The sequence below is a fragment of the Diplotaxodon limnothrissa genome, linkage group LG14, assembly GCF_057381915.1.
Source record: "Diplotaxodon limnothrissa isolate DT_005_m linkage group LG14, D_limnothrissa_male_GT1.1, whole genome shotgun sequence".
NCBI lineage: Eukaryota > Metazoa > Chordata > Actinopteri > Cichliformes > Cichlidae > Diplotaxodon > Diplotaxodon limnothrissa.
In genome coordinates, this window is record NC_140609.1 from 9,973,908 (window position 1) to 10,001,065 (window position 27,158).

The 27,158-nt window shown below is 42.2% G+C and overlaps 2 protein-coding genes across 2 annotated transcripts; both read right to left on the bottom strand.

Moving 5' to 3' along the window:
* Positions 1–3,552: 3,552 nt before the first annotated feature.
* LOC146618387 (TRPM8 channel-associated factor homolog) lies at positions 3,553–13,185 on the bottom strand. The gene is made up of 11 exons (XM_085370597.1): positions 12,539–13,185; positions 12,071–12,287; positions 11,100–11,391; positions 8,198–8,499; positions 7,812–7,986; positions 7,445–7,539; positions 6,587–6,800; positions 6,035–6,271; positions 4,368–4,585; positions 4,140–4,253; positions 3,553–3,866 (listed from the first exon to the last, which is right to left on the bottom strand). The coding sequence occupies exons 1-11, from the start codon at positions 13,183–13,185 to the stop codon at positions 3,624–3,626; spliced, it is 2,754 nt and encodes a 917-aa protein (XP_085226723.1). The 3' UTR covers positions 3,553–3,623.
* A 3,566-nt stretch (positions 13,186–16,751) lies between these two features.
* LOC146618388 (TRPM8 channel-associated factor homolog) lies at positions 16,752–26,523 on the bottom strand. The gene is made up of 11 exons (XM_085370579.1): positions 25,877–26,523; positions 25,409–25,625; positions 24,438–24,729; positions 21,536–21,837; positions 21,152–21,326; positions 20,785–20,879; positions 19,926–20,139; positions 19,374–19,610; positions 17,707–17,924; positions 17,479–17,592; positions 16,752–17,205 (listed from the first exon to the last, which is right to left on the bottom strand). Exons 1-11 carry the CDS (start codon positions 26,521–26,523, stop codon positions 16,963–16,965), a joined length of 2,754 nt encoding a protein of 917 aa, XP_085226705.1. The 3' UTR covers positions 16,752–16,962.
* Positions 26,524–27,158: the final 635 nt, after the last annotated feature.

Consider the following 27,158-nt stretch of genomic DNA (forward strand, 5'->3'; position numbering starts at 1 on the left):
GTATTGTGTATTCTCAGTTTTGTTACCCTTTTGAGTTCAGCATTAAAACTGTTTTGAGTTTACATTGTGTCTCCGAGCATCTGCACTTTGGGTCCTTTCCCTGCCTGCACACAGCCGTTCCATAACAAGCTTTCTCTGCAGGCCTCACAAACTAAGTCCACTGTGTTGCTATCCTATGTCCACAACACTATCACCCCCCTGTAACCTATCTTATGCTACGTTGTACTTATTATCCAAATTACTTAGTGATCACAATTTAAGAGAAAATGATAAGTCACTGACCTCAAAATCTGATCAGGTTAACCAAACTCTGTAATTATAACACACAGAAGGAGACTGTAACATTTTCATCAAATTTCTACTCCCTTCTTAATTTTTTCATTCAACAGAAGGGTTTACAGGAACAACTTAAATTGTGTTCCATTTACTTCTCGCTTCTTCTTTTTTCAATTCATTCAAAATACTTTGTGTAAGAATCCAGTCTCCTTGTTTTCTATCATCCTCCTAAATTTCCTTCTGAATTCCTAAATAAACTCTCAAATGTGTTTTCATCTGTTGTTCTTTCATTTGAGCAGTTCATTATGGTTGGTGACTTTAACTTTCACATCTTCTTTCTTAGATCTTTCCTCTGGTTGTAATATTCTTAATAGTCCCGTTCTTATTGGTGAGCACACCCTGGAGTATGTTTCTACTTGTGGCCTGTCCTTAAACAACCTTTGTACGTCTGATTTACTGTCAAAATATAACTTCACTAATTTTGTGTTCCCATAGCAGACTTAGTCTGGCATTGTTAATGACAATTCAGCAGCTCTGTTCTCCTATTTTTACATTTGAACACCTGGGTTTTCAGTGATTTACATGAATGATTTAATGATCTGTGTTGATCATTTCTTGATAGTGTAGCCCCTTTAAAATCTGGATTACCTTGAGCCATCAATGTTTTCCCTTGGATCAATGATTATATGTCACCATAGAAAGAAGTGCATAAAGGCTGAATGCACGCAGTAAAATACAAATTACACGGCAAAGACACAACCAGGGTGTCACCTTTGTCCTGTCTCCATCCCTTCCATTTGAGAGAAAGCTGTGGCCCGTCAGTTACAGTGGGGCAAAAAAGTATTTAGTCAGCCACCGATTGTGCAAGTTCCCCCACTTAAAATGATGACAGAGGTCAGTAATTTGCACCAGAGGTACACTTCAACTGTGAGAGACAGAATGTGAAAAAAAAATCCATGAATTCACATGGTAGGATTTGTAAAGAATTTATTCGTAAATCAGGGTGGAAAATAAGTATTTGGTCACCTCAAACAAGGAAAATCTCTGGCTCTCACAGACCTGTAACGTCTTCTGTAAGAAGCTTTTCTGTCCCCCACTCGTTACCTGTATGAATGGCACCTGTTTGAACTCATCATCTGTATAAAAGACACCTGTCCACAGCCTCAAACAGTCAGACTCCAAACTCCGCCATGGCCAAGACCAAAGAGCTTTCGAAGGACACCAGGAAAAGTATTGTAGACCTGCACCAGACTGGGAAGAGTGAATCTACAATAGGCAAGCAGCTTGGTGTGAAAAAATCAACTGTGGGAGCAATCATCAGAAAATGGAAGACATACAAGACCACTGATAATCTCCCTCGATCTGGGGCTCCACGCAAGATCTCATCCCGTGGGGTCAAAATGATCATGAGAATGGTGAGCAAAGATCCCAGAACCACACAGGGGGACCTGGTGAATGACCTGCAGAGAGCTGGGACCAAAGTAACAAAGGTCACCATCAGTAACACACTACAACGGCAGGGAATCAAATCCCGCAGTGCCAGACGTGTTCCGCTGCTGAAGCCAGTGCATGTCCAGGCCCGTCTGAAGTTTGCCAGAGAGCACATGGATGATACAGCAGAGGATTGGGAGAATGTCATGTGGTCAGATGAAACCAAAGTAGAACTTTTTGGTATAAACTCAACTCGTCGTGTTTGGAGGAAGAAGAATACTGAGTTGCATCCCAAGAACACCATACCTACTGTGAAGCATGGGGGTGGAAACATCATGCTATGGGGCTGTTTTTCTGCCAAGGGGACAGGACGACTGATCCGTGTTAAGGACAGAATGAATGGGGCCATGTATCGTGAGATTTTGAGCCAAAACCTCCTTCCATCAGTGAGAACTTTGAAGATGAAACGAGGCTGGGTCTTCCAACATGACAATGATCCAAAACACACCGCCCGGGCAACAAAGGAGTGGCTCCGTAAGAAGCATTTGAAAGTCCTGGAGTGGCCTAGCCAGTCTCCAGACCTCAACCCCATAGAAAATCTGTGGCGGGAGTTGAAAGTCCGTGTTGCTCGGCGACAGCCCCAGAACATCACTGCTCTCGAGAAGATCTGCATGGAGGAATGGGCCAAAATACCAGCTACTGTGTGTGCAAACCTGGTAAAGACCTATAGTAAACGTTTGACCTCTGTTATTGCCAACAAAGGTTATGTTACAAAGTATTGAGTTGTATTTTTGTTATTGACCAAATACTTATTTTCCACCCTGATTTACGAATAAATTCTTTACAAATCCTACCATGTGGATTCATGGATTTTTTTTTTTTCACATTCTGTCTCTCACAGTTGAAGTGTACCTCTGGTGCAAATTACTGACCTCTGTCATCATTTTAGGTGGGGGAACTTGCACAATCGGTGGCTGACTAAATACTTTTTTGCCCCACTGTACTTGGACTGATCGAGGGTCTTAATAATCTTAATAACAAAGTCCTACATGGCCAGGGTCCCGGGTATATAGCAGAGATTCCCAGACATTATACTGCTACTGCTGTTGGCTCTTCAAGCCTTATTTTCAAGCTCTTATGTTATAATCAGAGGCCATCAAATTTTGATGTTGTAGCTGAAACAGCCTTCCTCAGCCTATAGGGTTGGCTGAATCTGTGGTTTGTTTAGAACGACTGGTGAAAACTTTGCAACAACAGCAAGTGAGTGTATACAAATAAGAACAGGAGGGGCTACTTGAGTGAAAAAGACAAAGACAATTAGAGGAGTGACTTTAGTCAGGGCAACCGACTGACTCAGGCTGATGGAATTAAGTGAAAGACGAGGTGTCAGTGAACAGAGAAGGCTTCAAAACCTGTTAGTCAACATTCTGCATCTGTTTTTAAAACTCAGACAAGCGACACACCCAGGCTTTATTACGCACTCATTCATCTAGTTTTAAGGGCTGGCTCTGCAATAGCATCCTATATGTCACTGTGTGTGTTTATGTGTGGAAGAAAACCATGGCAGTTTTGGATGCAAGTAAAGAAATGCAAGTAAGTAATAAATATGCAAACATGCAAGAACATTTTCATCTTCAGAAACAATCTCTGTTTAGTAATGTAATGTCTTCCAGTTTTCACAAGTCACAAACATCAAGTTGCATTTTCTGCAGGGAACAAAATTATTTGGCTTTGTACAAAATAAAGGGAAAGATTCGATACCTACAACCTCAGTCCACCATTTCTGTTTCTCTATTCAGATACTCTAATAAATCAGAACACCAGACACCAAATCAGTTCACCGTGTTGCTCATCATTCACTTCAAATTAAGATATTGGTTGAAACCATTTCTCTGCACACTGCAGTGGTTTGAGGTTTAGTCATACTGGGTCATGGGGTGATCGTTCCAGGAAGGCAGCTGGGAGAGCTTCCCTTCAGTGGCTGTTTCTATTGGCCAGCCCCAGGCCTTAAAGAAGCCAGTCAGGTCCATCCCCACAGTCTGGGAGAAAGTCTCAGCATACAGGTTCATCTTTCCTTTGTTGTCCTTGGGGATGTCTTTCATGTGATGATACGCAGTAAACACCTTCTTAAAGGCATCCCAGCCAAACCTTTCCTGGAGCTGCAGATGAGGAGACAAAAATCATAATGCTGATAATCATGTTATGTCTAATAAAGTGTTTGTGTCAGGCTTATTTCTGTTTGTTAAGATACTGTTTTAATTCTGTCTCCACACTTTCTTGATAGTGACTTGATTTAAAAGGTATCATCTTACAGTTTCTGGAACGTGCCTTGTTTCACACTCTGCTTTCAGTTTTACATGCAATCATTTTTTTCCAGTGAAAGCAGGTGTGTGGACAAAGGACAGTTTCTCTACAGAGTAGAATTCTCTCACCTGCATATATGTTTCCAGAGCCACCCACATGCTCCAGCTCTCTGGTTTCCTGCCTCCTGCGACGTAATCCTTGGCTCGACTTTGTCGATTTTCTGCAGTCATAGCTCCATGAGCCTGCATTAAAAACATGGAATGAGATGATTGTAAAATATTTTACTTTTAGTAAAAACTGAGTTCAATCATCAGTTATCATGGGATATCAAAATAGACACATGTGATTTACTCTACCTGTCCTCTGTGGAGACCCAGCACCTCTTCATGCACATACACTGACCACAGGTTGCATGTACACTCTGTGGTGTTTGGTGGGAACTCCCAGCAGCCTCTCTGTTGGTTGTGTCCCAGCTCGTGGATGGGGCCCCACATTTCTTTACCTTTTTTAACACCGACCAGCTCAGCAGCTGAGACTTTGTGTGCCATGATAGGATAACCTGCATGCATCCAGCCTGAACAGAAAAAGAGAAATGAACAGTGGTATAGTGATGATTCTTTATTTTTTATAGATTTTAGATTTTATAGATTTGATAGCTTTTATTTAAAAAAAATAAACAATTAACAAACAAACAACCAAAAGCATGATATGATTATGGTTCTTCGGTAAAAGTTAGTCATGTTAAGTGTAAATATTCATCTGTCTCTGTGGTAACCCTGCAGTGGTCTTGCGACCTGTCCAAGGTCTGCTCAACCTTTTGCCCTGTCACAGCTGAGATAGACGCCAGTGGATGGATAGACGTTTAAACAAGTTTCTCTGATTGGCAGTTCTTTATAAACACAAGACTTCAATAACAAATGGGTAGAGCTTCTGCACTCAGAAGCTAAGCTGGGGATACACGCCCTCAGGGATTTCAAACAGAGCCAAAAGTAGAAGGAAAAACTGTCTGATGAATAAGCATTTAGAGCTCTAAAGCCTGAGCTTTCAGCTTATAGGGATTAAGTGTGCACACACCTCATTTTCTGAAACTTGTTAGACAGCTGAAGCCAGCATTGTTACTGTATATATGCACTATTTTGCCAAAAGTATTTGTTCGTCCACTTTCACACCCACACAAATTTGGGAGACATCCCATTCTGAATCCATAGGGTTTAATATGATGTCAGCCCACCATGTGCAGATATAACAGCTTCAGCTCTTCTGGGAAGGTTTTCCACAACATTTAGGAGTGTGTTTATGGGAATTTTTGACCATCCAGAAGCACATTTGTGTGGTCAGATACAAAGAGTCCAGTAGCAGCATTCTGTACATCACCAAAGCACAATGCTTTGCACTAGTTCAAAGCATTAAATGCAAAGGTTTATATGCTTTGCACTGTCCCTCGTGGTGTAAAGTTTGGAATCAGGTGCTCAGGCATGGAAACCTTTTCCATGAAGCTCTCTGTGCACTGTTCTTGAGCTAATCTGAAGGCCAAATGAAGTTTGCAGGTCTGCAGAAAGTTGGCAACCTCTGCACGCTATATACTTCCCAATCCGATGACCCTGCTTTGTGATTTTACTTAGCCTGCCTCCTTGTGGCTGAGTTGCTGTTGTTCCCAGTCCCTTCCACTACTCACTATGTTTAGTAGCAAGGAAATATCATGACTGGACTTCATGCTGAGGTGGTATCCTATCACATTACCACACTGGAATTCCCTGAGCTCCTGAGAGCGACCAATTCTTTTACAAATGTTCATAGAAGCAGTCTGCATGCTTTGGTGCTTGATTTTATACACCTGTGTCATGGAAGTGATTGGAACACCTTACCCCAATGATTTGTATTGGTGACTAAATACTTTCTGTTTGCTAGTTCAGAGAACTGGACCATGCATACCCTGCCTGTCACCCAGCATTACTTGAGACTCTATATATGACAAGCCAGTTAAAGGCAGGTGTATATACAACATGAGGCAAAATGCACTTACCGTGAGAAATCTGCACATCTGCCACAAAGCGCTCCTTGCGGGGAAATTTGTGTGGTTTGGCAGCCAGATCTGCAATGGCCCTCATGATTTCATCCCACAGAGCGGCTAGCTCGTCAGGGCGCTCCAGACCCCGAACAGCATCTGACGGTACGGTGAGAATGATGTTTTCAAACTCCAACTCTGCCCAGGGTGAAGGAGCTGTGCGCAGCAACGACCACTGAGCTGCAGTTGTTACATCTGAAAAGAACAAAGAGAGGAGTGAATTTATTAAAATGCTTCAGGCTCCAACACATAAAAACAGAATCAAGGGCTAGCTAACACCAACTTGAAATATTAACAGTTAGGGAAGCCTAATTCATTGTATCAGACGTTAAACTGTTGGATATTTACTTTACTTTACTGAACATTTCTAACACTCCTAACACTTCATATTTGATTAGAACCAGGGAGATGCTGCCCTCAGCCCCTTAAATCGCCTTATAAACTGTTTGAGAATAGTCTATTAGACCAGTACAAACAAAGTTAACAAAGTCAAATCCACCACAGACTCACCAGACTTATAGTATGGAGCAGGTACAGCCATCTGCACTATGACTTCCAACACCTTCACTTGTGTTTTGGGTGGGGCCACCAGGTAAATGAGTCCTCCCCACAGGTTCCAAACCTGTATCATCTGTGCAGTGACAGGAAATCGCTCATGGACAGATGGTGGTCTCTTCAGCTCGTCATTATGATGCAGTGAGTCAGTTTGACATCCTATCTGAATCTGCAGAAGAAAAGGAAAATGCATTATTAGCATGTGTTAGTTAACTGAATAGGTGCCAGAAACTGCAGTCTCTCTCTTTTTTAAGCCTTAGATTTTGGACCATTGCCGCATTGCCTGATAGGAATCTCCCTGCCAAATCTGATCTTTCTACCAAATTTTTTTTTACATTTTTAAAGTAATTATAACTGCAGTTATGTTTTTGTATCTGCGTGACCTTGTTAAATTGGGTAACTTGACTCTGTCTCATCCCAATATGGTCATTTGCAATTAAAAAAAAAAACCCAACATGATTGTAGCCAGAGTACTGAAGTTGAGGCTTTAAGCTTTAAAACCAGTGGGTGATGTCACCCACCCATTAGATATAGGTGGATTGATATTGAAGGCTGAGGCATGCCATATCATTATACTGCTGGGGGCAGTCTAGTGGGCTTGACTGGAATCTCAGCTTATACTTATGATGGTCTATAATCTTCAAAGTATCACATCAGGCTAGAAAATGCATATTTAAAATAAATAATGAGAATAAAATATTGTGGACCCCAACCTTTAGGAGGCATCCCGATTAGATGCCTCCTGAGGACAGAGACTTACATGGGGTCAGCATTATCACTGAAATTAAAATCAATTGACTTCATATGCTGTACCTTCCAATCCTTGTTGACGATCTGAGGTGGTATAGCGATGTAGGTCTTCATACCAGGAGAGAGGTAGAGACCTGTGCTGATCCACTCTTCCCCATCTGAAACACAATTATGTTTAAAAAATAAAACAACACAGTCAGGGACATTTGCAGGTATAAAATCAGTATTTTAAAAACTGTATTTCACAGTTTTCAGTGTCTACAGTGAGGTTCACAGATTAAAACTGTGTAACATTAAGTAACAAACATTGCTGCATCATGGTTAACATTGCTATGTGATTCAAATGTGTTAGCAAAACAATAACCACTGTACACATATTGTAAATTGTAAACTTATAACCAGTTCACATAACACAGCGGAGAGATCTGACCTGCTGTATTGACATCAACCTTGATCCGGTGGTTATAGACAACAGGCATCATTGGGTTGTCCTTAATGAGGTAGGGCAGGAGAGCGTCAGGGTCTGAGGAAACCTTATATACCTGGGTACCCACAGCGAGGAGGAGGTGGTCTTTGGGACTCTTTACAGGGCAGCTGTCACTCACCTTGAAAATGAATAGTGAATGTTATAAAAATTATCTTTCGCACATTATCACAGCATCTGCAGCCAAAAAAAAAAAAAAACTACCAAAACCAAACATTCATAGATTGGGCAGCTGTCAGTCATTGATCACTTATAGCTGTGAGAAGTCAACAGCACTGTTTCATTCTTTTGGAATTTTTTTTTAAGATGATCATATTATGTTGTCTACTCACTTCTGGCAGGCCTGATGTTATTAATATATCCGTGAGTGTGGCCAAAACTTGTCTGTAGTGGGAGGAGTCATGGGCTTTCATCTGCAAGTAGACGTTGCAGTCGTTGCCCAGCTTTTTCAGATATCTCTCCTCATGCTGGCTAAGTTCTTCACCTGTAGTCACATGGGCAGCGAAGCGGTTTAGAAGGTGGCGGAAGTGGTAGCTGTCTTTAATAGCCTGGCTGGGTACAGGGGCTTTGTATGATCCTCCTCCGATTGTTGCTCCCAACAGGCTCAATCCCATTTGGTTCAGGATCTTGTTCCCTGGAAGATATTAAAGCAAATCTGACTTAAAATACTCTCGTTTACTGTTGGAAGTGTAATGACTTTGGTTTTTTCATTAAACTGCAGAAGGTTGTTTTTTTTTGCCCAAGATGTGCCACCTTATCATCACTGTAGGCTATTAGAGCTCTGTATGTATATAATAAAAGAGCTTTGTGATGTTTTTATGAGCAATCATGGCTTGTAGTGTAAAATGATTTAAATGATACAGGCAAACTATAAAAACACTACCAGAAATTTTGAGTTTGAAAACAAGCCCAAAAATATTTTTTCACATTTAGTGACTCATGTATACCACATACAGTTAGGTCCATAATTTGTTGGACAAGAGAAGACTCCAACTGTCAGTTTCAAGAGGAAAAATGCATGGTCCATTCTGGCCGTGAATAAGCTTTTTAGCCTTGCAGGACTTCTGGAAACAATGCTGGGTCAATAATAATAATAATTAGTAGTAGTAGTAGTATCAGTAGTAGTAGTAGTAGTAGTATCATTTCCTCAGGGCAGTCACCCGTAAACTGTGCGAGTGACTCCAGCAGATTCCAAGACCAACATCCGAGATCTCTATCAAGAAGTGTACAGTCCAGGAAGCACCAAAGATACTGTGCAGAATACTTAATCTCTTAGTAGAGAGATTAGAGGAACCGAGCTTGAAAGATAAAGTATGTCAGCAGAGTGAGTGGTATTTTGAACTGACACCACTGTAATGTTACTTTGGTGACTTATTGGCCCACATACACCTACATGATTACCAGCCAGCAATAAATGTCCTAAAAGGAAGGAAATCTCAGTCTTGTATCCTGACCAGCACTCAGGGGTAAGTATTGACAACCCTCGAGTGCAAAACAGAGCTCTTATTCCTCAATTCCTCATTTTCATGTCTGATTTCCTGGGAAACAGCACAGCGATATGTGTGTGTAGCTTTCTATCATCCAGAGCTTTAAAAAAATAAAGGCAACTGGATTTTATTTAAGTTTGTGGAGATGTTTTAGCTCTTATCATGATGCATTTTCAGTTCTAAAAACTACAGTTGGAGAGTCCCAGGTACTTAACCTCTAGTGGGGGTTTTCTGCTTTGGAGGTGGAAGTAAAGGTTGCTGACCCACTGTTGATTATGTGAGTCATTAAATGAGCCAAGGTGTGAAAAAAGGCATGGGTCCTTACCATCACTAGTCGTTAAGGGTGAAACCACTGTAAAGCCTTGCCTAACTACATCATGTAACCATTTTAGGTCAGATAGGACAAGATGTGAGTAGTGTGAGTTCACTTGGTACATAGGTTGGTCTATGTAAGGGATTTGGGGAAACTAGGGGACTATAGGAACGACCTCCACTTTAACCTGAGACGCAGACAGACTGAATCTCACACTGGTTCCCAGGAGTTTGTGCCTTCGTTCTACACTCAAGGACATGGACCTGAAAAGATCTTATGGGAAGCACAGAAACAGCTCCTGAGTAAAAGGATAGGATGGGTCCATTTCACCATAGATGCCCTCCGAAACAAGATCAGCCAGACCCTGAAGGAATTTAGAACATTCTTACCATCCTCCATTGTAGAAGAAGTTTCAAAGTTGATGGACAAAGGTCAGTTGGTACAACACATCAAAGGCCAAAGACAAATCAGGATTAAGCTTTCAGCAACCTTCTCTAGTGCAGGAAAACTCACCACCAGGTGGTGATCAGTTGACAGCTCGACTCCTCTTTTCACCCGAGTGTCCAGAACATATGGCCACAGGTCTGGTGATATAATTATAAAATCGATCATTGACATTCCCCGACCCAAAAGCACAGGGAACAAACCTTCTTTTCCACCAGGAGAAACACCAACGTACAGGCAGCAAGCCAAGGGGATACAGATACCCACCCCAGCCCACTGCGTCTCACCAAGGGCAACTCCAGACTGAGACAGAGTCCAGCCCTTCTCCAGGGGTCTGCTTCCAGAGCCCAAGCCATGCTTTGAGGTGAGCCCGACTATATCTAGCCAGTACATCTCAACCTCATGCACTAACTCAGGCTCCTTCCCCACCAGAGAGGTGACATTCCATGCCCCAATCACTAGTTTAGGTAGTGGGGGATCAGTCCACCAGGGCATCCACTCCTGGCCACTGCCCAACACACATTGCACCCGACCCCTACAGCATCTCCTGCTGGTTGTGAGTCTACAGGACAATGGGCCGATGTCCCTTTTCTGGGCTCTGTCTGGCAAGGCTACATGGACTAAGGCCTAGCTGCCAGATGCTTGCCTTCAGGCACCCTTCCCGGGCCTTGCTCCAGGGCGGGGCTCTGGAATTCTCTGCACTGGAAGCTGGGAAGTCATTGCTGAGGAGATCACATTTATTGGAACTGCTTTGGACTGCATTATTTTACACTGTAACCAAATTCCCTGTCTGCGAGTCCTGCGTTAGGTCCTGCTTTTCTGACATACTTGGCAGACTCAGCCTAGAGGCAATACACTCTCCTTACTCGAAAGAATGCTAATTAAAGTCAAGAAGTTATAAGTCATATTATCTGGGCCAGGAGCAACCAGATCCTTAACTTTATATATCTTTATAACTTTATATATCACTCTTGTCGTGCATTTTCATACCTGAGAATTCCGTTAGCACATTTTTCCCAGCATTTGAATGAGCCCACCACCAGGCATGTCCTCCAATCAGCAGGCCTCCTCCCTCTGCCACAAAGTTTTGGATTTCCTCCAAATGCTCAGTGATATATGCTGTACACACAAACACACTGAGGTCTTTCCTGAAGTTTGTCTTCTCACACTTCAGCCCTGAATCACTGAGAACTTTGAGTGCAGGATCCATCATTACACCAACAACCCCTCTGCGGCCTTCATCCAACCAGTGAATGGCATTTTTCCAAATTGGAGCCATGCTCTAAAACAAAGGAAGAAAAGCAGCAACAATACAGTCATGTGTTTAATAATAATAATCTTTGCAAGTTTACAATTCCACTATTCATTTACTCTCACATTCACACTGGTGGAGGCAAGCTACAGTTGTAGCAGACAGAAGCGAGGGTGCCATATCGCACCATCGGCCCCTCTGGCCATCACCAGTAGGTGAAGTGTCTTGCCCAAGGACACAACGACCGAGACTGTCCGAGCCGGGGCTCGAACCGGCAGCCTTCCGGTTACAAGACAGACTGCCAACTCTTTGAGCCACGATCGCTCCAGATTATCTGATATATAAAAGGTTTGGGAGATTAGCAGAAATATTTAACTCTTTGAGAACTACTTCCTGTTAACTCCTAACCCTATCAGGATATGTGAATTTTAGGGCATTTGAAATGTTTTACTTAAAGGTAACTATATTTACATTTTTTAAATGTAAATTTATTTTTTACTTCCAAACACTAGGGTAATCCGTAGGGAACTGCTAATGTAGACAAATGTAATGTACACCGAAATAAATGTTGAAAGGAAGCATATTTACTGTCTAAGCTGAAACATGCTATCTATAAAATAGTGCATTCGTGTACAATAGGAGCAAATTCCTGTTATATGTTCATGAAAAAAGCTTTAATTTAAATTCTAGTTCAAGGTGTCAACTTTACCTCAAGTCCCAGAAATCCTTCATGTGAAATCAAAATGACTCGTCCCTGTCCATAATAGGCTCCTGCGAGGAATGCCCGTCCATCATGTGTAGTACCGATGGGAAAAGCTAGCGGTCCATGGACTAGAACCTCAGAAGCAGTTGACCCCTGCGGGAGCTCGAACTCTGAAATTCCCTGGAGTAAGAACTCTAAGTCATCCTCAAAATCCTTACCTATGCTGCATTTGAAAGAGGGAAGAATAAAAGGGGAAAGACATTTTAAGAAGGAAAGACAGTCTATGGAATGTATTTTGTTTGCATTTAAATTTTTTACACTCTAGAAATGGGTAAATGGATATAGAATAAAATATATTTAACAACTAACAGAAAAAAAAATCTGTTTGCTTCAGTGACAGATAAGCTGTTTACTTTTGATAAAATTGTAATCTTTGTTTATGTGCAGTAAAGCAGAACCAATAGAATCACTCACACCACAGACATCCAGGAGGACGGGATCTGAGGGTAGACAGGCAAGTTCTCCGCCTCACCACAGTTCTTAGAAAAGTAGATTCCTGCCACTCCCGACACTTTATTCCCATCAAACTGATGCAGTGCGTTCTCTTTGGGGTGATCTGCAGCCCAACTCCACGCTTGTCCAGCTATCAGCACCCCTCCTCCAGCTTTCAGAAACGTCACCAGCTCCATTGAGTCTGAGCCCACACTGTAGGCATCGGTCACATAAACACCAACTCCCAGGTTGTCACTGAAAGCTCCCACAACTTCTACTTGGAAGCTGGATTTTTGAAGGTTATTAGCAACTGCACTGACATTTCTGTGCACCCTTACAGAGAGGTTATCAGATCCATCACCTCTCAGCCAGGTCAGAGCATTTTCTACCAGAGCAGGAAAGGCTGTCAAGTAGCCCTCATGACCCAGGACCACAATCCTTCCACTGCCGTACAGAGAGGCAGCCATCAGCACCTGACCTCGGCTGTTCATTGCTAAAGGAAAAGCATGGTCTCCGATCAGCAACAGGTCAGTGGGAACATAGGATCCCTGTAGGTCCAGCTCCTTCAGGCCTCTCATCAGGGAGGCGTAGGCCTCTTCGTGTTGGTTTTGGAAGGACTGGTTGGACATGGCCTGTAGGATTTGTAATTTGAAGACAAAGAAGAAGGTGCCGAAGAAGGCAGAGAGCAAGATATCAGGAGAAGTTATCTTAGCCCCTGAGGTTCAACTCTTCTTATGTAGAAGTTGTCCTGTAGTTGTCCTTGTTCTGTCAAATGAGAGCAGGAATAGGAGGAGTGCCTACTTCAGGTGCCCTAATAATAAGGGGAGGGTTTACTGTGATGACAAACCCATGGACAAACAAATGGCCAGAGCTAAATTAAACATCAGATTCATAGAAAAATATCAGCAGTGGATAAGCTTTCTCAGAATAGGAATGATGTTTCACTGTGGCTGAATACACACCCTAAAAGAGGATTAAGCAAAACCTGCTCATCATGTCGCTTGAAGTTAACTAGTGTGAATGATACGAACACAACAGAAAAAACTCACACAATACACTCACCATGTTGCAATTCTGACCACAAACATGCGTGTTTGTGACACCATGTATATCCTGGTGTCACTGAGGAAGCCCTCACTTCCTCAGTGAGGGCTTGCTCCAGCTGGGAGAATTGACATGATGTTTTCAAATGCCAACGCTGAAGGCAGTGCAGCAACCACCACATTTCAGAAATGAAAGCTGCATTTGTGTATTGTAAACTGAGTCTAAGTCTGATACTAAGGTAACTTTTTGAATCTTAAATTGTACATATTTAAGATTCAGTTTGTGTCAAACTGCAACAAACACTCCACACTCTGACTGGCACAGTCGAAGTAAGAAACTATATATTCTACTATTCAACCACTAAGATTTCCTGACTCGGAGCAACATGTAAATCTAAGCATGAGGCAGATCTACTGTACACAGGTAAATTCTGTTTGCCAGGACAAAAAATAACCTGCACTGAGAAGTGAATGGTCCTAAATGTTCCATCACGCTGGACAAACAAGCCAAATTCCCTCCATCTCTTTAAGAAGGCAACACAGAAACATGCATAGATGATGTCATGGTTGTCATGGATTTGTCCCTTTCAAGGTTACTCCCTTCCACCACACCCTGTCCTTCCTTCCCTGCCTCACAGTAACCTAACACCTTAGGGAAATGAGGATCAGGGTAAGCTTGTCTGCAGTCTGAGCTGACTGTGAAGAGCTTTTTAACCTCTTAAAACAGTGTGGGGCATTTTAACAGGCTCCTCAGCCTCAACACCTGGCTTCAGAATAAACATAGGTTTTATTGGCAATGTTGTTCCCTTTTTAGGACAGATGAAAACCAGCCCAACTGGTTAGTTGGCTCATTTCTAGCAGTTGACATGCTGTATATTGTCCATTTTGCTACACGTGACTGCCTCTGGAGCCTTCTTCCCCTTCTAAGCCATGAGTAGTTCTGTTTTATCTGCCAGCTTTGTTAGGATGCCTGGGTCGTTGACCCAGGATTTTTGAGTTTATTATATTATTTATCTTTTCTAGTCTTTGGTTTCTTTGTTAGAGTTCTTTCTTATGGTTTAGGTCTCTGTGTAATCCTTAGTTGCTGTCTCCCCTGTCTGCTGTATCCCCGTGTCCAGTCAGCGTCTGTCCTGGTCCCACGTCTCTGTTCTCTCTGTTGTAGTGCCTGCCTGTGAGTCTGTGTCTGTATGTTCAGTCTGTGTTATGTTTCCTGTTTTGAAGGTCCTTGTCTTATGTTAATGTGTCTGGTTTTGCTTCTCCTGTTTCGTTAGGCCTGATTTGCCCCAGCGGTGTTTCCCTCCTGTTACCCATTCCCTGATTGCTTCCTCTGTGTATTTAAGTATTGTGTATTCTCAGTTTTGTTACCCTTTTGAGTTCAGCATTAAAACTGTTTTGAGTTTACATTGTGTCTCCGAGCATCTGCACTTTGGGTCCTTTCCCTGCCTGCACACAGCCGTTCCATAACAAGCTTTCTCTGCAGGCCTCACAAACTAAGTCCACTGTGTTGCTATCCTATGTCCACAACACTATCACCCCCCTGTAACCTATCTTATGCTACGTTGTACTTATTATCCAAATTACTTAGTGATCACAATTTAAGAGAAAATGATAAGTCACTGACCTCAAAATCTGATCAGGTTAACCAAACTCTGTAATTATAACACACAGAAGGAGACTGTAACATTTTCATCAAATTTCTACTCCCTTCTTAATTTTTTCATTCAACAGAAGGGTTTACAGGAACAACTTAAATTGTGTTCCATTTACTTCTCGCTTCTTCTTTTTTCAATTCATTCAAAATACTTTGTGTAAGAATCCAGTCTCCTTGTTTTCTATCATCCTCCTAAATTTCCTTCTGAATTCCTAAATAAACTCTCAAATGTGTTTTCATCTGTTGTTCTTTAATTTGAGCAGTTCATTATGGTTGGTGACTTTAACTTTCACATCTTCTTTCTTAGATCTTTCCTCTGGTTGTAATATTCTTAATAGTCCCGTTCTTATTGGTGAGCACACCCTGGAGTATGTTTCTACTTGTGGCCTGTCCTTAAACAACCTTTGTACGTCTGATTTACTGTCAAAATATAACTTCACTAATTTTGTGTTCCCATAGCAGACTTAGTCTGGCATTGTTAATGACAATTCAGCAGCTCTGTTCTCCTATTTTTACATTTGAACACCTGGGTTTTCAGTGATTTACATGAATGATTTAATGATCTGTGTTGATCATTTCTTGATAGTGTAGCCCCTTTAAAATCTGGATTACCTTGAGCCATCAATGTTTTCCCTTGGATCAATGATTATATGTCACCATAGAAAGAAGTGCATAAAGGCTGAATGCACGCAGTAAAATACAAATTACACGGCAAAGACACAACCAGGGTGTCACCTTTGTCCTGTCTCCATCCCTTCCATTTGAGAGAAAGCTGTGGCCCGTCAGTTACTTGGACTGATCGAGGGTCTTAATAATCTTAATAACAAAGTCCTACATGGCCAGGGTCCCGGGTATATAGCAGAGATTCCCAGACATTATACTGCTACTGCTGTTGGCTCTTCAAGCCTTATTTTCAAGCTCTTATGTTATAATCAGAGGCCATCAAATTTTGATGTTGTAGCTGAAACAGCCTTCCTCAGCCTATAGGGTTGGCTGAATCTGTGGTTTGTTTAGAACGACTGGTGAAAACTTTGCAACAACAGCAAGTGAGTGTATACAAATAAGAACAGGAGGGGCTACTTGAGTGAAAAAGACAAAGACAATTAGAGGAGTGACTTTAGTCAGGGCAACCGACTGACTCAGGCTGATGGAATTAAGTGAAAGACGAGGTGTCAGTGAACAGAGAAGGCTTCAAAACCTGTTAGTCAACATTCTGCATCTGTTTTTAAAACTCAGACAAGCGACACACCCAGGCTTTATTACGCACTCATTCATCTAGTTTTAAGGGCCGGCTCTGCAATAGCATCCTATATGTCACTGTGTGTGTTTATGTGTGGAAGAAAACCATGGCAGTTTTGGATGCAAGTAAAGAAATGCAAGTAAGTAATAAATATGCAAACATGCAAGAACATTTTCATCTTCAGAAACAATCTCTGTTTAGTAATGTAATGTCTTCCAGTTTTCACAAGTCACAAACATCAAGTTGCATTTTCTGCAGGGAACAAAATTATTTGGCTTTGTACAAAATAAAGGGAAAGATTCGATACCTACAACCTCAGTCCACCATTTCTGTTTCTCTATTCAGATACTCTAATAAATGTTGTTAAAACAGAACACCAGACACCAAATCAGTTCACCGTGTTGCTCATCATTCACTTCAAATTAAGATATTGGTTGAAACCATTTCTCTGCACACTGCAGTGGTTTGAGGTTTAGTCATACTGGGTCATGGGGTGATCGTTCCAGGAAGGCAGCTGGGAGAGCTTCCCTTCAGTGGCTGTTTCTATTGGCCAGCCCCAGGCCTTAAAGAAGCCAGTCAGGTCCATCCCCACAGTCTGGGAGAAAGTCTCAGCATACAGGTTCATCTTTCCTTTGTTGTCCTTGGGGATGTCTTTCATGTGATGATACGCAGTAAACACCTTCTTAAAGGCATCCCAGCCAAACCTTTCCTGGAGCTGCAGATGAGGAGACAAAAATCATAATGCTGATAATCATGTTATGTCTAATAAAGTGTTTGTGTCAGGCTTATTTCTGTTTGTTAAGATACTGTTTTAATTCTGTCTCCACACTTTCTTGATAGTGACTTGATTTAAAAGGTATCATCTTACAGTTTCTGGAACGTGCCTTGTTTCACACTCTGCTTTCAGTTTTACATGCAATCATTTTTTTCCAGTGAAAGCAGGTGTGTGGACAAAGGACAGTTTCTCTACAGAGTAGAATTCTCTCACCTGCATATATGTTTCCAGAGCCACCCACATGCTCCAGCTCTCTGGTTTCCTGCCTCCTGCGACGTAATCCTTGGCTCGACTTTGTCGATTTTCTGCAGTCATAGCTCCATGAGCCTGCATTAAAAACATGGAATGAGATGATTGTAAAATATTTTACTTTTAGTAAAAACTGAGTTCAATCATCAGTTATCATGGGATATCAAAATAGACACATGTGATTTACTCTACCTGTCCTCTGTGGAGACCCAGCACCTCTTCATGCACATACACTGACCACAGGTTGCATGTACACTCTGTGGTGTTTGGTGGGAACTCCCAGCAGCCTCTCTGTTGGTTGTGTCCCAGCTCGTGGATGGGGCCCCACATTTCTTTACCTTTTTTAACACCGACCAGCTCAGCAGCTGAGACTTTGTGTGCCATGATAGGATAACCTGCATGCATCCATCCTGAACAGAAAAAGAGAAATGAACAGTGGTATAGTGATGATTCTTTATTTTTTATAGATTTTAGATTTTATAGATTTGATAGCTTTTATTTAAAAAAAATAAACAATTAACAAACAAACAACCAAAAGCATGATATGATTATGGTTCTTCGGTAAAAGTTAGTCATGTTAAGTGTAAATATTCATCTGTCTCTGTGGTAACCCTGCAGTGGTCTTGCGACCTGTCCAAGGTCTGCTCAACCTTTTGCCCTGTCACAGCTGAGATAGACGCCAGTGGATGGATAGACGTTTAAACAAGTTTCTCTGATTGGCAGTTCTTTATAAACACAAGACTTCAATAACAAATGGGTAGAGCTTCTGCACTCAGAAGCTAAGCTGGGGATACACGCCCTCAGGGATTTCAAACAGAGCCAAAAGTAGAAGGAAAAACTGTCTGATGAATAAGCATTTAGAGCTCTAAAGCCTGAGCTTTCAGCTTATAGGGATTAAGTGTGCACACACCTCATTTTCTGAAACTTGTTAGACAGCTGAAGCCAGCATTGTTACTGTATATATGCACTATTTTGCCAAAAGTATTTGTTCGTCCACTTTCACACCCACACAAATTTGGGAGACATCCCATTCTGAATCCATAGGGTTTAATATGATGTCAGCCCACCATGTGCAGATATAACAGCTTCAGCTCTTCTGGGAAGGTTTTCCACAACATTTAGGAGTGTGTTTATGGGAATTTTTGACCATCCAGAAGCACATTTGTGTGGTCAGATACAAAGAGTCCAGTAGCAGCATTCTGTACATCACCAAAGCACAATGCTTTGCACTAGTTCAAAGCATTAAATGCAAAGGTTTATATGCTTTGCACTGTCCCTCGTGGTGTAAAGTTTGGAATCAGGTGCTCAGGCATGGAAACCTTTTCCATGAAGCTCTCTGTGCACTGTTCTTGAGCTAATCTGAAGGCCAAATGAAGTTTGCAGGTCTGCAGAAAGTTGGCAACCTCTGCACGCTATATACTTCCCAATCCGATGACCCTGCTTTGTGATTTTACTTAGCCTGCCTCCTTGTGGCTGAGTTGCTGTTGTTCCCAGTCCCTTCCACTACTCACTATGTTTAGTAGCAAGGAAATATCATGACTGGACTTCATGCTGAGGTGGTATCCTATCACATTACCACACTGGAATTCCCTGAGCTCCTGAGAGCGACCAATTCTTTTACAAATGTTCATAGAAGCAGTCTGCATGCTTTGGTGCTTGATTTTATACACCTGTGTCATGGAAGTGATTGGAACACCTTACCCCAATGATTTGTATTGGTGACTAAATACTTTCTGTTTGCTAGTTCAGAGAACTGGACCATGCATACCCTGCCTGTCACCCAGCATTACTTGAGACTCTATATATGACAAGCCAGTTAAAGGCAGGTGTATATACAACATGAGGCAAAATGCACTTACCGTGAGAAATCTGCACATCTGCCACAAAGCGCTCCTTGCGGGGAAATTTGTGTGGTTTGGCAGCCAGATCTGCAATGGCCCTCATGATTTCATCCCACAGAGCGGCTAGCTCGTCAGGGCGCTCCAGACCCCGAACAGCATCTGACGGTACGGTGAGAATGATGTTTTCAAACTCCAACTCTGCCCAGGGTGAAGGAGCTGTGCGCAGCAACGACCACTGAGCTGCAGTTGTTACATCTGAAAAGAACAAAGAGAGGAGTGAATTTATTAAAATGCTTCAGGCTCCAACACATAAAAACAGAATCAAGGGCTAGCTAACACCAACTTGAAATATTAACAGTTAGGGAAGCCTAATTCATTGTATCAGACGTTAAACTGTTGGATATTTACTTTACTTTACTGAACATTTCTAACACTCCTAACACTTCATATTTGATTAGAACCAGGGAGATGCTGCCCTCAGCCCCTTAAATCGCCTTATAAACTGTTTGAGAATAGTCTATTAGACCAGTACAAAAAAAGTTAACAAAGTCAAATCCACCACAGACTCACCAGACTTATAGTATGGAGCAGGTACAGCCATCTGCACTATGACTTCCAACACCTTCACTTGTGTTTTGGGTGGGGCCACCAGGTAAATGAGTCCTCCCCACAGGTTCCAAACCTGTATCATCTGTGCAGTGACAGGAAATCGCTCATGGACAGATGGTGGTCTCTTCAGCTCGTCATTATGATGCAGTGAGTCAGTTTGACATCCTATCTGAATCTGCAGAAGAAAAGGAAAATGCATTATTAGCATGTGTTAGTTAACTGAATAGGTGCCAGAAACTGCAGTCTCTCTCTTTTTTAAGCCTTAGATTTTGGACCATTGCCGCATTGCCTGATAGGAATCTCCCTGCCAAATCTGATCTTTCTACCAATTTTTTTTTTACATTTTTAAAGTAATTATAACTGCAGTTATGTTTTTGTATCTGCGTGACCTTGTTAAATTGGGTAACTTGACTCTGTCTCATCCCAATATGGTCATTTGCAATTAAAAAAAAAAAACCCAACATGATTGTAGCCAGAGTACTGAAGTTGAGGCTTTAAGCTTTAAAACCAGTGGGTGATGTCACCCACCCATTAGATATAGGTGGATTGATATTGAAGGCTGAGGCATGCCATATCATTATACTGCTGGGGGCAGTCTAGTGGGCTTGACTGGAATCTCAGCTTATACTTATGATGGTCTATAATCTTCAAAGTATCACATCAGGCTAGAAAATGCATATTTAAAATAAATAATGAGAATAAAATATTGTGGACCCCAACCTTTAGGAGGCATCCCGATTAGATGCCTCCTGAGGACAGAGACTTACATGGGGTCAGCATTATCACTGAAATTAAAATCAATTGACTTCATATGCTGTACCTTCCAATCCTTGTTGACGATCTGAGGTGGTATAGCGATGTAGGTCTTCATACCAGGAGAGAGGTAGAGACCTGTGCTGATCCACTCTTCCCCATCTGAAACACAATTATGTTTAAAAAATAAAACAACACAGTCAGGGACATTTGCAGGTATAAAATCAGTATTTTAAAAACTGTATTTCACAGTTTTCAGTGTCTACAGTGAGGTTCACAGATTAAAACTGTGTAACATTAAGTAACAAACATTGCTGCATCATGGTTAACATTGCTATGTGATTCAAATGTGTTAGCAAAACAATAACCACTGTACACATATTGTAAATTGTAAACTTATAACCAGTTCACATAACACAGCGGAGAGATCTGACCTGCTGTATTGACATCAACCTTGATCCGGTGGTTATAGACAACAGGCATCATTGGGTTGTCCTTAATGAGGTAGGGCAGGAGAGCGTCAGGGTCTGAGGAAACCTTATATACCTGGGTACCCACAGCGAGGAGGAGGTGGTCTTTGGGACTCTTTACAGGGCAGCTGTCACTCACCTTGAAAATGAATAGTGAATGTTATAAAAATTATCTTTCGCACATTATCACAGCATCTGCAGCCAAAAAAAAAAAAACTACCAAAACCAAACATTCATAGATTGGGCAGCTGTCAGTCATTGATCACTTATAGCTGTGAGAAGTCAACAGCACTGTTTCATTCTTTTGGAATTTTTTTTTAAGATGATCATATTATGTTGTCTACTCACTTCTGGCAGGCCTGATGTTATTAATATATCCGTGAGTGTGGCCAAAACTTGTCTGTAGTGGGAGGAGTCATGGGCTTTCATCTGCAAGTAGACGTTGCAGTCGTTGCCCAGCTTTTTCAGATATCTCTCCTCATGCTGGCTAAGTTCTTCACCTGTAGTCACATGGGCAGCGAAGCGGTTTAGAAGGTGGCGGAAGTGGTAGCTGTCTTTAATAGCCTGGCTGGGTACAGGGGCTTTGTATGATCCTCCTCCGATTGTTGCTCCCAACAGGCTCAATCCCATTTGGTTCAGGATCTTGTTCCCTGGAAGATATTAAAGCAAATCTGACTTAAAATACTCTCGTTTACTGTTGGAAGTGTAATGACTTTGGTTTTTTCATTAAACTGCAGAAGGTTGTTTTTTTTTGCCCAAGATGTGCCACCTTATCATCACTGTAGGCTATTAGAGCTCTGTATGTATATAATAAAAGAGCTTTGTGATGTTTTTATGAGCAATCATGGCTTGTAGTGTAAAATGATTTAAATGATACAGGCAAACTATAAAAACACTACCAGAAATTTTGAGTTTGAAAACAAGCCCAAAAATATTTTTTCACATTTAGTGACTCATGTATACCACATACAGTTAGGTCCATAATTTGTTGGACAAGAGAAGACTCCAACTGTCAGTTTCAAGAGGAAAAATGCATGGTCCATTCTGGCCGTGAATAAGCTTTTTAGCCTTGCAGGACTTCTGGAAACAATGCTGGGTCAATAATAATAATAATTAGTAGTAGTAGTAGTATCAGTAGTAGTAGTAGTAGTAGTATCATTTCCTCAGGGCAGTCACCCGTAAACTGTGCGAGTGACTCCAGCAGATTCCAAGACCAACATCCGAGATCTCTATCAAGAAGTGTACAGTCCAGGAAGCACCAAAGATACTGTGCAGAATACTTAATCTCTTAGTAGAGAGATTAGAGGAACCGAGCTTGAAAGATAAAGTATGTCAGCAGAGTGAGTGGTATTTTGAACTGACACCACTGTAATGTTACTTTGGTGACTTATTGGCCCACATACACCTACATGATTACCAGCCAGCAATAAATGTCCTAAAAGGAAGGAAATCTCAGTCTTGTATCCTGACCAGCACTCAGGGGTAAGTATTGACAACCCTCGAGTGCAAAACAGAGCTCTTATTCCTCAATTCCTCATTTTCATGTCTGATTTCCTGGGAAACAGCACAGCGATATGTGTGTGTAGCTTTCTATCATCCAGAGCTTTAAAAAAATAAAGGCAACTGGATTTTATTTAAGTTTGTGGAGATGTTTTAGCTCTTATCATGATGCATTTTCAGTTCTAAAAACTACAGTTGGAGAGTCCCAGGTACTTAACCTCTAGTGGGGGTTTTCTGCTTTGGAGGTGGAAGTAAAGGTTGCTGACCCACTGTTGATTATGTGAGTCATTAAATGAGCCAAGGTGTGAAAAAAGGCATGGGTCCTTACCATCACTAGTCGTTAAGGGTGAAACCACTGTAAAGCCTTGCCTAACTACATCATGTAACCATTTTAGGTCAGATAGGACAAGATGTGAGTAGTGTGAGTTCACTTGGTACATAGGTTGGTCTATGTAAGGGATTTGGGGAAACTAGGGGACTATAGGAACGACCTCCACTTTAACCTGAGACGCAGACAGACTGAATCTCACACTGGTTCCCAGGAGTTTGTGCCTTCGTTCTACACTCAAGGACATGGACCTGAAAAGATCTTATGGGAAGCACAGAAACAGCTCCTGAGTAAAAGGATAGGATGGGTCCATTTCACCATAGATGCACTCCGAAACAAGATCAGCCAGACCCTGAAGGAATTTAGAACATTCTTACCATCCTCCATTGTAGAAGAAGTTTCAAAGTTGATGGACAAAGGTCAGTTGGTACAACACATCAAAGGCCAAAGACAAATCAGGATTAAGCTTTCAGCAACCTTCTCTAGTGCAGGAAAACTCACCACCAGGTGGTGATCAGTTGACAGCTCGACTCCTCTTTTCACCCGAGTGTCCAGAACATATGGCCACAGGTCTGGTGATATAATTATAAAATCGATCATTGACATTCCCCGACCCAAAAGCACAGGGAACAAACCTTCTTTTCCACCAGGAGAAACACCAACGTACAGGCAGCAAGCCAAGGGGATACAGATACCCACCCCAGCCCACTGCGTCTCACCAAGGGCAACTCCAGACTGAGACAGAGTCCAGCCCTTCTCCAGGGGTCTGCTTCCAGAGCCCAAGCCATGCTTTGAGGTGAGCCCGACTATATCTAGCCAGTACATCTCAACCTCACGCACTAACTCAGGCTCCTTCCCCACCAGAGAGGTGACATTCCATGCCCCAATCACTAGTTTAGGTAGTGGGGGATCAGTCCACCAGGGCATCCACTCCTGGCCACTGCCCAACACACATTGCACCCGACCCCTACAGCATCTCCTGCTGGTTGTGAGTCTACAGGACAATGGGCCGATGTCCCTTTTCTGGGCTCTGTTTGGCAAGGCTACATGGACTAAGGCCTAGCTGCCAGATGCTTGCCTTCAGGCACCCTTCCCGGGCCTTGCTCCAGGGCGGGGCTCTGGAATTCTCTGCACTGGAAGCTGGGAAGTCATTGCTGAGGAGATCACATTTATTGGAACTGCTTTGGACTGCATTATTTTACACTGTAACCAAATTCCCTGTCTGCGAGTCCTGCGTTAGGTCCTGCTTTTCTGACATACTTGGCAGACTCAGCCTAGAGGCAATACACTCTCCTTACTCGAAAGAATGCTAATTAAAGCCAAGAAGTTATAAGTCATATTATCTGGGCCAGGAGCAACCAGATCCTTAACTTTATATATCTTTATAACTTTATATATCACTCTTGTCGTGCATTTTCATACCTGAGAATTCCGTTAGCACATTTTTCCCAGCATTTGAATGAGCCCACCACCAGGCATGTCCTCCAATCAGCAGGCCTCCTCCCTCTGCCACAAAGTTTTGGATTTCCTCCAAATGCTCAGTGATATATGCTGTACACACAAACACACTGAGGTCTTTCCTGAAGTTTGTCTTCTCACACTTCAGCCCTGAATCACTGAGAACTTTGAGTGCAGGATCCATCATTACACCAACAACCCCTCTGCGGCCTTCATCCAACCAGTGAATGGCATTTTTCCAAATTGGAGCCATGCTCTAAAACAAAGGAAGAAAAGCAGCAACAATACAGTCATGTGTTTAATAATAATAATCTTTGCAAGTTTACAATTCCACTATTCATTTACTCTCACATTCACACTGGTGGAGGCAAGCTACAGTTGTAGCAGACAGAAGCGAGGCTGCCATATCGCACCATCGGCCCCTCTGGCCATCACCAGTAGGTGAAGTGTCTTGCCCAAGGACACAACGACCGAGACTGTCCGAGCCGGGGCTCGAACCGGCAGCCTTCCGGTTACAAGACAGACTGCCAACTCTTTGAGCCACGATCGCTCCAGATTATCTGATATATAAAAGGTTTGGGAGATTAGCAGAAATATTTAACTCTTTGAGAACTACTTCCTGTTAACTCCTAACCCTATCAGGATATGTGAATTTTAGGGCATTTGAAATGTTTTACTTAAAGGTAACTATATTTACATTTTTTAAATGTAAATTTATTTTTTACTTCCAAACACTAGGGTAATCCGTAGGGAACTGCTAATGTAGACAAATGTAATGTACACCGAAATAAATGTTGAAAGGAAGCATATTTACTGTCTAAGCTGAAACATGCTATCTATAAAATAGTGCATTCGTGTACAATAGGAGCAAATTCCTGTTATATGTTCATGAAAAAAGCTTTAATTTAAATTCTAGTTCAAGGTGTCAACTTTACCTCAAGTCCCAGAAATCCTTCATGTGAAATCAAAATGACTCGTCCCTGTCCATAATAGGCTCCTGCGAGGAATGCCCGTCCATCATGTGTAGTACCGATGGGAAAAGCTAGCGGTCCATGGACTAGAACCTCAGAAGCAGTTGACCCCTGCGGGAGCTCGAACTCTGAAATTCCCTGGAGTAAGAACTCTAAGTCATCCTCAAAATCCTTACCTATGCTGCATTTGAAAGAGGGAAGAATAAAAGGGGAAAGACATTTTAAGAAGGAAAGACAGTCTATGGAATGTATTTTGTTTGCATTTAAATTTTTTACACTCTAGAAATGGGTAAATGGATATAGAATAAAATATATTTAACAACTAACAGAAAAAAAAATCTGTTTGCTTCAGTGACAGATAAGCTGTTTACTTTTGATAAAATTGTAATCTTTGTTTATGTGCAGTAAAGCAGAACCAATAGAATCACTCACACCACAGACATCCAGGAGGACGGGATCTGAGGGTAGACAGGCAAGTTCTCCGCCTCACCACAGTTCTTAGAAAAGTAGATTCCTGCCACTCCCGACACTTTATTCCCATCAAACTGATGCAGTGCGTTCTCTTTGGGGTGATCTGCAGCCCAACTCCACGCTTGTCCAGCTATCAGCACCCCTCCTCCAGCTTTCAGAAACGTCACCAGCTCCATTGAGTCTGAGCCCACACTGTAGGCATCGGTCACATAAACACCAACTCCCAGGTTGTCACTGAAAGCTCCCACAACTTCTACTTGGAAGCTGGATTTTTGAAGGTTATTAGCAACTGCACTGACATTTCTGTGCACCCTTACAGAGAGGTTATCAGATCCATCACCTCTCAGCCAGGTCAGAGCATTTTCTACCAGAGCAGGAAAGGCTGTCAAGTAGCCCTCATGACCCAGGACCACAATCCTTCCACTGCCGTACAGAGAGGCAGCCATCAGCACCTGACCTCGGCTGTTCATTGCTAAAGGAAAAGCATGGTCTCCGATCAGCAACAGGTCAGTGGGAACATAGGATCCCTGTAGGTCCAGCTCCTTCAGGCCTCTCATCAGGGAGGCGTAGGCCTCTTCATGTTGGTTTTGGAAGGACTGGTTGGACATGGCCTGTAGGATTTGTAATTTGAAGACAAAGAAGAAGGTGCCGAAGAAGGCAGAGAGCAAGATATCAGGAGAAGTTATCTTAGCCCCTGAGGTTCAACTCTTCTTATGTAGAAGTTGTCCTGTAGTTGTCCTTGTTCTGTCAAATGAGAGCAGGAATAGGAGGAGTGCCTACTTCAGGTGCCCTAATAATAAGGGGAGGGTTTACTGTGATGACAAACCCATGGACAAACAAATGGCCAGAGCTAAATTAAACATCAGATTCATAGAAAAATATCAGCAGTGGATAAGCTTTCTCAGAATAGGAATGATGTTTCACTGTGGCTGAATACACACCCTAAAAGAGGATTAAGCAAAACCTGCTCATCATGTCGCTTGAAGTTAACTAGTGTGAATGATACGAACACAACAGAAAAAACTCACACAATACACTCACCATGTTGCAATTCTGACCACAAACATGCGTGTTTGTGACACCATGTATATCCTGGTGTCACTGAGGAAGCCCTCACTTCCTCAGTGAGGGCTTGCTCCAGCTGGGAGAATTGACATGATGTTTTCAAATGCCAACGCTGAAGGCAGTGCAGCAACCACCACATTTCAGAAATGAAAGCTGCATTTGTGTATTGTAAACTGAG